Source organism: Astatotilapia calliptera, chromosome 1 (genome assembly GCF_964374335.1).
Source record: "Astatotilapia calliptera chromosome 1, fAstCal68.1, whole genome shotgun sequence".
NCBI lineage: Eukaryota > Metazoa > Chordata > Actinopteri > Cichliformes > Cichlidae > Astatotilapia > Astatotilapia calliptera.
This window is the reverse complement of record NC_137422.1, coordinates 21,488,426-21,501,692: the sequence shown is the minus strand read 5'-3', so window position 1 is coordinate 21,501,692 and position 13,267 is coordinate 21,488,426. Positions and strand designations below refer to the sequence as shown.

At 41.3% G+C, this 13,267-nt stretch overlaps 1 protein-coding gene across 4 annotated transcripts in view; it reads left to right on the top strand.

Moving 5' to 3' along the window:
* sbf2 (SET binding factor 2) overlaps nucleotides 1–13,267 on the top strand; it is a 106,586-nt gene that overhangs the window by 31,013 nt on the left and 62,306 nt on the right. For all 4 annotated transcript variants that reach the window (XM_026167769.2, XM_026167752.2, XM_080298352.1 and 1 more), the window contains 3 exons: nucleotides 7,939–8,076; nucleotides 11,593–11,727; nucleotides 12,126–12,236. In XM_026167769.2, coding sequence (XP_026023554.1) covers nucleotides 7,939–8,076; nucleotides 11,593–11,727; nucleotides 12,126–12,236 — 384 coding nt within the window. The remainder of the gene's footprint in view (nucleotides 1–7,938; nucleotides 8,077–11,592; nucleotides 11,728–12,125; nucleotides 12,237–13,267) is intronic.

The following is a 13,267-nucleotide window of genomic DNA, read 5'->3' as shown; positions in this document are numbered from 1 at the left end:
CTTTAGGGCTCTTTGCATAGCTCTGCTGGGTGGTTGATAAACTCTGGTAGTCTCTGTGGGTTTAAGAGCTGCATGTCCTGTAGGGAGCATGGTTGAATGGTCACACCCACAGTTTATACAGCATCTTCACTATAAAACCAAACTTGCGGATGTATTCGCCACATTCAAACGAACGGTTACCAGCTGATTTTGTTCTGGTATAAAGGAGGATAAATATTACCATTAACCCACAGCCCACTTGACTGAATAGTATCATCACTATCCATAAAACCTCATACAGGATATGAACGCTGCATGTTTTGGCAACCCTACAACCCTGCTTTCACGATTCAGCGACAGAGGTTGCCGGTTGCTTGGGTAGAAAAGGAGATGTTGGTCACCACGTCTGAAGTACGTCACAGATATCATCTCTTGTTGTTTTTTGAGAACAACACCAGACCTTCTGTAGCAAGTTTATTTCTTTTTTTAAGGTTTTGCATTTACTCCACGCACTGCATTAGTGTATAGTTAGGAGAGGAACAAAACATGTTGTGGTTGGAGGACAGCAGAAGTGAGAGCAGAACCTATGGTGAGTACTGATATTTAGCCAGGGCCCCTACAAGGCAGTGGAGGAAGCACCTGTTACAAAGCTATTATCTTTCTGAGCTGGACGGCCATTGTACTGATCGACAACATCAGGATAAAGCTGTTTACCCTGCTCTTTCATGCATCGCTCCATGTGCTCAGAAATGTGTTTTGATGTGTCGTGTTTACTTTTTACAGATAACCGTAACAACCATGTTTACCTACTCCTGGGTTAAAAAAAAGGGCCTGTAGTAATTTGGTGCTTTAAAACCTTAAAAATAAGGCCCATTACAATTATTCAGTCCATCTGTTTTTATATGCATATACAGGCTCACGTGTCCCACATGCTCATTATGCACATAGAGACAATGATTACAATTAATATTTTTTATTAGTGGTGATTTATTTAATGCCTTAATGGGACATCAAACTAAATTTTTACCTTGATTTGCATAGTGTTTGCAGTCACACTGACAGCAAAATCCTTGAAATCATCCACCCCCTAATTTTTAGCTTTTGTTTCCCACTTTCTAATTTTAGTCCCCTTGGTGTTCCTGTCATAAAGGATGCTGTGGTAGACAAAGCTAACCCACCGCACATCTGACCTGTGGACACGGGAGGTGTTCAGGATGATTTTTATAGGCAGTGCTGCAAAATTAGGATAGATCCTGGACTGTCTCAGTTGTGAGGATGAAGTGCTCCAAGGTCAGATGCACATCTGCAGGCAGTCTAGATTTGAATGCCAGATGTGAGTGTGAACCAGATCCCGGGGAGGTATCGGGGTTCTTTGGTAGAGTAAATATAATCAGAGTCCTGCTATCTGTTGTGAGAGACACAAGCAGATTTCAAAACGTACAATAAAGCCGTATTTATAAGCGTGTCACTGTCTTTAAAGAGGATGATTTAGGTAGAAGATGATCTTATGTAATAAGTATGACAGTTATTTGGAGCAAATTGTGGCTCGCTGCACGCTGAATCATAATGAAGCCTAATCCTTTGTTCCACAAATATTTACTATATGTCAAGCATATCTCTGTAAATATTGAAAGGAACAGCCAGTTCTGCTAAAAGCTTCGCCTTTTCATTGCCACGTTCTTTAATACAAGGATGAGTACCCAAGCCGGGTGCCCATGCTTGTATTTTTCCCCACGGCTGTCACAAATGTAGGAACCTGACAGGTTGTTTCGGTCTGCTGGTGTCTGTTTTTCACCCGGCTTTCATTACGTTACGTTAAAGTCGGGCAATATCAAGAACTGTCTGTAACTTTCGTACATTTCTCTGGAAACCAACTCGAGTTTTTGCGTTTTACGTGTTGAAAGTCATAGTCCGCTTTCTCGAGTGCAGCATAATATGTGCTGTACTCATCTACCAATAGGTCACTTCTCATTTATTTACTTTGTGAAATCCCAAGCTGTAATTTTTGTTTAATGCAAGACACCTCGTTTGAATTATGAAATCCTGTAGTGTTTAGAAGACTTTGACATCAGTTTAATCTTGTTTAAGAAGTTCAGTATGCTGACAAGTGATTAACATGTTCATACATGACTTATCGAGTCTGGTTGTTTCTTTTTCGTTTTGTATACAAAGTGCCAGGACTTTACACGGTTGATTTTTACTGCTCTTTTTGTCCATTTTGACATATTCCATCATCACAATGGGAGAATTTATTCGATTATGATTGTTTTCATACTACTCAGGTGGTTTTAATATCATTTTTCCCGCTTGATACTACTATTAAACAGTATGGGGAAAGTCCATGGACTTTTCTTGGATTCCGACAGGGAATTTTTCTACTCTTGAGTACATTTTTATGGCAGATTCCTGACCGAACTATGATTCAACCTATTCATTCTTGGAAGATACAGAGTCTATTAACCTACTTTTGACTGAATTGGCACCGGAGAGTCAATCTAAACTTTGGGATCCCACATGCCAAACAGTGAACATCCCATATTAACTCAAGGTGAAGCTGAAGTAGTAAGGTTTGGGTACAGGATGAACTGACAGTGGGTTGATTTATAAATAGGAATGTTTAATTCTCCAATGGGATGTTTAGTTTTTTTCCCGTCTCTGCATTTCTATTTTCAAGCCGCTTGTGGTGAGCTGCCTGGTTTTCATTTATGCAGTGTTTTTGAAGTAAAGTATTTGCCCTCAAGCAAAGCTGTCCTTTGCAAGCTTGTGGTGGGACTGTGCGTGGCAATTTAAAAAAAAAAAAAAAAAAACTCTTTACGTTTTTGCTTGAAATACATGTTGTAGCGGGGTCCTTTTCCAGTGTTACATTTCCTATTACACATGTGGCATTTATGAAGCACGGAATTCTGTGTACATTACTGCATTAGTGTTTGCCATATTTGCTAGATGACTCTTACTTCACTGCCTGACTTGACATTTTTTTCTTTTTTTTTACATGCTGTGCTCTATCATGGTTGTCTAAAAATAATCTATCTTTAAAATGAACCATATGTCTCCTGTATTACATAACAGGTAAAGTAAACCAGACTTTCAAACTAGCAGAGCTGAGGAGATCAGATGTCACCTCAGAGGCTTTTGTGATGCATCTGTGCTGCAGTAAAGTGAATTAAGTCACTGTAACCATGGAGAAGTGTTTGGGAGTTATGGTGTGGGAGGTTTTTTTTTTTTTTTCTTTTGTTTGTTTGTTTTTTGTTGACCGTTTCATTTCCTGTCATCATCTTGGTGTCCTTGAGTGAAGGAGATGAGGTGTGTGGGGGGTGGACGTAAGCATGTTTGTTCGCTCGCGGCCATCTCTGGTTGTTTTGTCCGTTGCTCATCCTGCAGACCTGATAAAGATGGAATCCTGGCTAGGCTGCACGCCGCTGACCTTCTCACCCCCCGGCCAGCCCCTGACACCTTGCACTTCACTTTCCGTCATTGTGTTGTCTTCCTGGCATGCTTCCATAAGAATGGGGAAAGAGCAAGGTAGAGGGAAAAGGATGATGGAAGCACGTGGTGTAGGGCACATCTGCTGCTAGATTTTTCTGGCAGCATTGTCTTGGAATTCTTTAAAAGTTGAAGTTGTTGTTTTTGTGTGTGTTTCCTTTCAGTAACACCCGCTTTAGGATGTGAGAACAGTTATTTTTAGGAATGCAAATGTTAGTGTGTGTGAACTCAGCTTCTGTGTTTTGTATGTGTTGTCATTTTAAAAACTGCCCATATTCCTGCATTTTCCAGGTCTCTCCCTCTGTCTCATACACAAAAAGTCGCCTATGTGATTAGAGGATTGTAGAGGAAAATATTTTCCTTTTTCTCTCATCCACTTTGGGTCATTCTTGTTGACGATCAGATTAGAGGAGACAGCTCGGTCTATACACATTTTATTGCTGCGGAGCGAAAACATGCGAGAACTTTTGGATGTAGTAACCTAACCAGAGTATGAAATAATTCTCTCGTGGAGGATTTGCGGGACAGAGTTCATTGGTGGTGACGGGAACTCTTTCAAGGTTTTATGACCCTTCAGAGTCTGTTTGTATTTCTCCTAGTACAGGACTCTGAAATGTTGTGGTCATAATGAAAACACTTAAACCCCGCTTTTCCAGTTTCAATTGTGTCATACTGGTGGAAAACAAAGCTGATATCGTTGTCTCTGACTCTTTTTCCTTAGTCATCGTTAGTAATGGCGGCTGCCCCTGTTTAAGCTGGCCGCACCAGCCTAAGCAAGCTTTAATCACTTGTCATAATAGAAGAATGTTGCCGTGTCTTGTTCAGGCAATGCAGCTGTGTTCCTTCTTTTTTTTCTCTCTCTCTTTCTTTTGATTGGTGCTGTGACGATGCTTACCAGGTCAGACTGCATATCTAATATCACTGATGGGGTGGTGAATTGTGGGGTTGGGAGTCAGTCATGCTGGGCTGTAGCACATGATGCGACGTGGTAGGTTTAGCTGGAGGGCTGCAGTCAGCTCGCCTCTGACATCAGCAGAGCAAGTGTGTCCCAGAGATCCTTTGTCATTTGACTGAGATCTAATTTTGGACCAGGAGATGTCCTTTCTCTTAGCTGTATAAAGGCTAAACTGTTAGCACGTGTTGCTCTGTAATTGATTCCCGTGTCATGCTATAGGTCAGTGTGTAGCCTATGTCTGATCCTGCCAGTCAGTGCTTTCACCTTTTGTTACCTTCTGCTTGGTCTCTGGAATCTATCTGTCCTATATAGCAGTTACTGTTTCTGTTTGAAGAATGTAGCATAGAAGCATAGAAGCCCCCCATCCTACCTGATCTGTGACCTCAGTAAACATTTATCTTACAAGATTATTGTCTCGGTTGTTAGTTTCACATCTCACTGACACAAACTTTGTAAGTCATGGTCCCCATCAGAGTCAAAGCATGACAAAGCATGGTCTGGTTTAAGGCTGCCATGCCTTGTGATTGAAGAGCTGCTGCCATATGAAGCTTGAGTGTACCACAGTTTCTCAGTCGACCCCTCGCTCATCACATCAGGTTCCAAACCAGGATGCAGTGGTGAACATGCTTAGCGCCAGGCCTCTAAACCAGTCTGTAATACCACATCCATTCTACAGATATTAGACTTCTTGAGTCTGACCTGAAACGATTGCTCTACATTGAAGTTCACACTGCTACTTTTGTCAGTCTGTCAGTTAGCAGTCAGTTCAGTAATAAACTCTACTGACCTGGTCCCATTGGTGGCAGGTATACCCTAACAACAACGCTGTGTCTACAAAGTTTAATTCTGGTATCATTTAGTCTTAAAAATGCAATATTTTTGTTAGGCCACTAAATTAAAACAAAGTCTGCGCTTAAGCCACATTTTATTCAATTCCTTTTTAAAGAGGAATAACTTAAGAAAAGTGTTACTATCGGTATATCCACACTTAATTACAAATCACAGAGGATTTCTTCGGATTGATGTTTACATGCAGTTGATTTAAAATGACAACATTTGTAAAAAGCACTGCAGACCTTCAGAGATGCCCTTCCTTTCTAGTAGGTTGCAGAGAGAGACCATCAGTATACTCATCTTACTTGAAATAGTTTTAATCAAGCAAACATTCACCATATGTGAACACCTTAGTGTAGGATCCAAACTCAGTTGTTGCACAGGCCTGAAACTTGTAGCGTCATAAGCATTGAGTGTTTAAAACCTTGGAAATGAGACACGTTTTTATAAAAATGCAGCTGCGTAGGATACGTGGAATCACTTTCTTTGTAGAGTCTGAATCGGATCCAGCTACATCAAAGATACATGTTTTATGTAGACAGTGATAAGTTGCATGTAAATGGATGTCTGTCTGGAAGCATTGGTCCCTGAATACCATGAAGTTTACTAAACACCAAACTCAGTCAAGTGTCTTTGAACCTGTGCCAGCCCTGAAGTGTCTCTGCAGACCTACAGGAGAGAAACCCCTGACTTAAACACTTATTTAACATTATGGAAGGCAATTCATCATTTCACCATCATCTTTTCATCTGCTGCCTGCATGTCACCGTGTCATAGTCCCCATCTCGCACATATGTTCACCACTACGGAAACACACATGGAGAAATACAACACACACACAGACACACACAGGATGTTATTATCTCCTGTGATCTTCTGAGCTATGTGGTCCCAAATGTGTTTGTCTCTTTTTTGACAACAATGAATGGCATAGTTGGAATACTTTAGGACAGGAGCACAGTTATCCGCACTTGTCCTTGGATCCTGTCTGGCCCGAGCATTCATGCATGCGCACGCACACACACACACACACACACACACACACACACACACACACACACACACACACACACACACACACACACCTCCCCACAATGCAGGTTTAACAGATTTCCTGTGGGCTATTGTATCTGCTAGAAGATGGCATCCTGGTCTGATCCTCCAGGTTGAACAGGCCCCTTGTCCCCCTCCCATCTCTCTCTTTCCTCCCTTCCTCTCTTAATCTCTGTTTTCCAGCCCTCCCCTTTAATTCCCTTTTCTCCTTTTCTCCTTTTTTTTTTTTTTTTTTAGTTGACCTCTTATCATTTGCTGCCCAAGAGACACTACCTCGTGTACAGAGCCAGCTATCTACCCATCTGTTCATCTGTTTTTGCCCTTAGCTGCCCCTCCTTAACCCGGTCTCCTCTCTTCCTCCATGTGTCCGGTGATCCCCTGCGTAACCCCTGAGGAGCAGTCTAAACACCATTTTCAAAACCAGAGCCAGTTGGGCCTCCTGCAAAAACAAGAGAAGGATCAGACACAAACACTCAACTCTCTGACCAAATGCCTGCCTGCCCCTTATACTTTGGCCCTCTGTGCTCTCGTGTGCCACGTGGCTTATTTATTCCTTTTTCTTTTTTTTTGGAAGATAAACTATTCAAAGTTTATCTATAAGAACAAATAATTCATCTATTTCTCCAAACAGTGGGCAGGTTTATTTTGAGCTTGAAGAATTGCAAGTGTTTATGTGAAGGCAACATCAACAGCAATTTATGTCTCTAACTATAAAGTCAATAGATTGATAAACCGGTTTTGTCTAACCAGACAACGTATCGGGAGAAGCTTGTTTTTTTTCCACACTTTGCAGATGTTTTGTGTCAGGATTGGAGATGACTCACGCTGTTGTTGCTCTGGGACCTAAAACCTGTTTAAGGTCTGCCCACAGTTTTCTAAAAATGGCTCAGTTTTGTCACGCATAGAAAATTATTGATTTGTGTGATACTTAAATCGTCAGTAAACAGGAATGTTTGGAAGTCTAAATAATAAGTCCTTCCTGGAAGATTTTGGGAGAACAGGACTCTCTCATGGAATATCTAAACCTCTGTCCAAACTTATACCCTGGACAGTCTGAATCAATAAAACGGTGTAACAGAGAGGTCCGCCTTTCAGATGTGTTGTTTTCTTAAATGATGATTCGTCATTTAAAAATCTGAATAAGAAATTGGGACAGTAGGATAAATAAATATTTGTTGTTATTCTCAGTTTTAGCTTTGATTTAATGTATAAAGTTGCTTAATTCCTGTTTTTTGTTTTGGAGTTTTTTGTCCCTGTAAGTCTTGTGTGCGACATTTCCTCTCATGCTCAGACCTTCAATTAGAACGGGCACCATCGCTGACGATTTTTAAAGAAAATCAATTCTGAACATGCCACTTCCTGCTCTGTGGCATGCATAGGAGATGAAATTGCAACCCCAGAGCAGGACATCCTGTCTTTGCTCTTTATGGGGGCGTTGGGATTCAGCTAGGACCTGCTGCAGTATTTCACAGTAATTTGAAGGTTTGATTGGTTTACCAGCAAAAAGTCTCAGTGGGTGTCATAACCACTGAATTTATTTAAAAAAAATCAAAAGTAACCAAATGTTACTGTAAGTGAGATGTGATTCTGTGGATTCCTATGTGACGTCATTTTACTGTTTTTTGTCTTTTCAGTTCTGCCAGCCTGGGGGCTGGAGGCTGTCCAGAGATCGGAAAGCACCCACTTTCTTCACCGTTGTGCTGACAGATATCGATTCAGACCGACACTACTGCTCCTGCCTCACTTTCTACGAGGCCGAGGTCAACCTGCAGGTACTCCACAGTCTCTACCTTTGACCAAAACGTGAACTACATGAACTCATCTGCAGTCTCATTTCAGCTTAGAGAGTTTCTCCTTTATTCCCTGCTCAGTCTGAACCCACCACCGTTTACAGATCCACACAAGCATGTCATGTGTAAAGTGGAGTGGACAAGAACCCGTTGGCGACAGTATTCAATTTTACTAGAATTGCAGCAGAAGCCTTCAAACAAGCATTATGTGCCACTGAGTAAAAGAGAGAAATCATAACGTGCTGTTGGAGTTTTTCAGCCTTGCAACTCACTCGATCGTTTTATGTTTTATCTTAAAAACTTTTGCGAACAGCTGGAAGTGAAATGCCTTCCAGCTGCTCTATCTTTGCTTTTTCCTAGTTTTTAGCTTCTTAAATGCTACATTAACTCCCCTGTTAGCAATCAGTGCAGTGTTAATGATGTGTTGGCTGTAACCAACATGATCTGATCATCAGTGATCGCATTGATATTTGATCAAAATGTCAGATCGGTGCATCACCTGTAACCCCTTGAGCTGCCATGTGAGCCACAGTAATAATACAAATCTACAGTCACCTGTCCTCTTTAGTAGAAAGCAGTGCATGACATCATCACCTTGTAAGCCCCTGATATCAAAATGTTGAAGTCGGTTTCTTCCTCCTCCCCAAAACGAGGTCACTGTCATTCTTGTGTGCTTTTCATAACCATTAGACACCCTTAGGGATATGAAGCTTGGGCAATGTGACTTTCTGTTTTCATTTTAGGCTTATTGATTTGCTTTTTGTTTTTGTTTTTTTGCCGTCTTTGGCACTCTTCTTTAGTTCTCAGGAATGCTTGTCGCGTGGTTGATGTCTTCCAGAATGTCGGGCGTTATTATAAAACAGCCTGTTTGCATCCAGCCTAATAAATTGTGACTTGGCCGAGGAAAGACAGGATAGCCTCTGCTCCCCTTCGGCATGTGATTTACTCATGCATACAAGACTGCGTTTGATTGCAGATTAGTGGTCACGGCACCAATGTCCAAAACCCCCATAAATTATTGATTACTACAGATTAGTTTCATTGGGATCATTTTCATACTTACCAGTGATCTTGTTAACTTCTCTCCCTGCCAGAGGCCCACACAATACCAAGATAATTGTTTCACTGTGTTGGCCTTTGTTGGAGGCCTTAAATGACTCTTTGTCACTCTGCCCACTGTGACCTCACATCCTTTCGCATGTGGAAGGCAGTCATCAATCACATTCCAGTTATATCACTTTAACATCTTTGAGGGAAATTTGAAATCGAGCCCCGTAAGAGAAATGTGTCAACTTCAAAATAGCAACGAGTCACTTTGGTGGAATGCCTGAATTCAGCTCTGTTGTAGTGCATCCTTTTCTCATTAGCATTTGAACTTGTTGTGTGAATCACATTATAATTACATTTGTATTAAAGCATGCCTCAGTTTGCATAACTGAGTGCATTTTTCCACTTTGCTCGCCTCTTGTTGGTGAAGTCTGTGAAAAGCATGTTAGGGTTTACAGATAAGTGGATCACCCTCATTGTGAAGAGTAGGAGGACTTTAGCGACAGGATTTCACTTTAACACGAGGATGACCTCTGGAAATTCTATTTCATGCAATTTTGATAATGCTCCACATATTTACCAGACATGATCGAGACTACAGGGAGAACTCGTACTATGCTCAAAAAACACATTTTTGAACACTTTTTTTTGTGGCAGTAGAGGAGTGTAAACGTATGTACAATCACAGAGCCGGTGTATCTCAACATGTAAACTTTGTTGCCAGGTTGGAAAAGTGGGACTCTTAATGTTTTCACTCAGTCAAAAACCCCACACCTGAAGCAGGTGGTTGTGTGTAAAATAAAGTCAATACAAACTGTTGAGAAACCTAATTTCTGTTTGGTTTTTTTGTTGTTTTTATATGTATTTTAATCAGTAATACATGTGCAAGAGTCCCTGATGCCACGTGGAAAGCTTCAATCCATTGAGTTATGGACATTGGACCTCTGGGGGTGTCTGGCACGGGGACACTGGCAGCAGATCATTTTGGGGGCCTTGAGTATCGGGTTGTTTTAGCTTTTTTTCCAGTTAAAATGGGTCAAGGCCTTGAACTCTTTGCTATGGTGCTGGTGGTGGTGTGATTCTGAAGCAGATTTTGTAATGTTGTCAGCCACATTGTCCTGAAGGGGAGTCACGGAGTGCCTTTTTTCCCCAAGGTGGGGGGGGCATGCTTGTTTTACAATAATATTTAGATATCTCATGTATGCCCAAGTGCCGTGCTTCTTGGAAAGAATCAGGGCTTCCAAGCAGAGCGTTGCACTGATTTTGATGTTGGCACATAATGTATTAGTTTATAAAGTGAGAAGTTAATCTAATTAATTTTGAAGCTATCTTTAGGCTTTTAAAAAAAGCATGAAAACAATACAGTTTGTCTTACAGTTTAACTGATACGCTTCACTCAAACAGATTAAACTAACTGAGATGTTTGTGTCTGATAGAGAGACACTTGACCGAGATGCGTGTCTGCTTGGTGTAGATTACATGCTGTAGCATAAAGACTGACCCTATAAACGTTTATTATCCACCACACGGCCTTATCTTTTATCTGTCTCGCTCATATTAATCATTAGGTCAGGCTATATTTGGTCTCATCGAGACCATCGGGGTACCTCAAACATTCCAGCGTTCACTTCAGAGCGCTGAAGATCTTCTTGAAACGTGAGGGTGTTTTAACAGTCTTAACTGTCTGAGTTGACGTCCTTATCTGCTCAGCTAGATTTCAGAGAGCGTCCAGACAGGCGGCGCAGGAATGTATTTTGTTAAATAATTGAACCAAATCTCCCCCCCCAAATTCTCAGATGGATAGAACAGATATTTTGATCCTGCACTCCTTGGTGCTGGAGATACCTAAGCTCTTGCGGCATGTTTTGACTGCCTGGAGAAATATACTAGACTGTGATAAAGGCTTTATTTGGAATGAGCGCCGAGAGATTGGCGTATCAGTGTCGTAATGCAGCTCGTGGATCTCAATAGAGACCAGATCGAAACTGTAAATTTTCTATCTTACACAACAGATACTAAGCGCTGTGCAGTTGTTAACTTGTTTGGTATTTTTGTCACTGATGTTTTGCATTTGCTGTATTATGATGTGATCCTAGGAGAGAAGGAGGATGAACTTCCTAAAGTCATTTTTGACTCTTCTGTAAGCAAATCTCGTTTAATCTTGGTCCCTTTGGAGAAATCTTTTATTAGCATCATCGTAATTGAAGAAATTAACAGAGTGGCTCTGCTGGCTGTACTAAAATGCAACATTGTGAAAGAGGATAATTAATTGTCCAGCCTTTCATGAATGTTTTTTTTTCTGCTCACTGTAGACAAAGGAGGATTTTTAACATTTCTTTGGGCTGCATTCAATTCAGTTAAAGGCCATTTTATTTATACAGTGCCAAATCACAACAGTCTCCTCAAGGTGCTTCTTCTTATAAAGTAACGACTGCTCTTTTTATGTTTCAGGGATCAAAGAACATTGAAGCTGATGGCGATGAAGATGAGGAGGCAGAAGAGGATGGCCTGATCCAGCCAGCTCAAGTGTTTGCACCAAAAAGTCTCATTCTCGTGTCCAGGCTGGATTATCCCGAAATATTCCGGGTAATAAGACACCGCACGATTAAATCTTGATTTAAAAAATGTTTTTTCTGACCGTTCAGAAGAATTCTCAGAATTTTTGTCAAATCTGATTTTCGTCTTGCAGATACTAATCTGCTTTGTTCTGTCTGTAAAATGGGTGTAATGTAGGCATGCACTTCAGAAAGTACAGGAGTCTCAGGTGTATAAGAAACTTTGAGCCTTTCATTAAGGTCAGTTTGTGCTGGCGTAAGGCCAGTCATACCATCCATGGTAATAACCTTACTAGCAGACCTTACCTACTGAGGATCCTTTGCTCTTGGCCCAAAAAGAGAAAATGCAGACACTTATTAAGCACATTGATGGTTGCTTCTTTCCTTTTTCTCCATGTCTTAGTTGTCTTCCACGTGTTGTTCTTACAGGGGTGCTTAGGGCTGATCTACACGGTCTACATCGATAGCCTGAGTTTCCCTTTGGAGGGATTGGTGGCCAACCTTTTTACGTTCTTGGTTCCTGTTGCTGGTGGATCTCAGGTAAGTCTGACCTAAGAGAGAACATGTCCACATATCACTGTCTAGCTCTGCTGTTGGGTGGTTTTTCAAGGAGGGGGGCACAGGTCCAGGACTTTGTGCTAGTTGGTTGTTGATGTCAACCCTGCTCTGCTTTCAGCCAGATTGTAAGTGGATGACTGAGGTTCAGTGATGCAGACTGATGTTTGCTTTGCAGCCAGTCACCACCATCATGTTCAGGGTTCAGGCGAAGTTCTAGTCTGCTCATTCTGCCATGAAATAAACTCTTAGAGTGGAGCAAGAAAGAAAATCTCTTGAACTTTATCTGTAGCATTTTTGAGGACTGTACTGCACTGTCGCTGCATTAGGATCCCTCTTGATGTCATAATGTATTTTGGTGGCCAAATGTCAGAAGATAATGCTCCGGTAAGCTAGGCATAAGATAATTTATTTAACACCCGGAACAAAAACGCAGCCCGCTCATTCTGCCACATTCGCTTTCTCATCTGATTTTGTTTTAAATGATGGATAATGTGCTGTTAGAAGGAAGAATTTGGCCCCTTCTGTTCTCTAGCAAGACGCCACAAAAAATCTCATGTCCTCAAGTCTGCCAGACCCAAGCAGACTCATTTGTCAAAACAAAACACAGTTGAACATACAGGTATGCCAGGAATTGTGTGAATGAGGACCCCATGAGACCTTTATATGATACTGTGAGATTATATCAGAGGATACCTGCACACGGTGTGAATCAGGATGTATTTGTGAGAATAATTACAGCACAGCTTTTAGGTGACTGATTAGAGTCTGTGTTGATCTGAACAACACGTACACACTTTGGAAATATGTTTTTGAATCTTTGCAGTGCATGAATCATTTTTATATTGATGCAGCTGTGCACCATATCAGTTATGTTTTTGATTAGTGTGAAAAAGACTTATTCAGATGGTCTGCACAGTGTTTGCATTGAATAGAATGCATCTTTTTCATGCCCCACGGGCTCAGAACAGTCCTGTGACTGTCAGTCGTTGGACTTCTCAACCCTGTAGACGTGA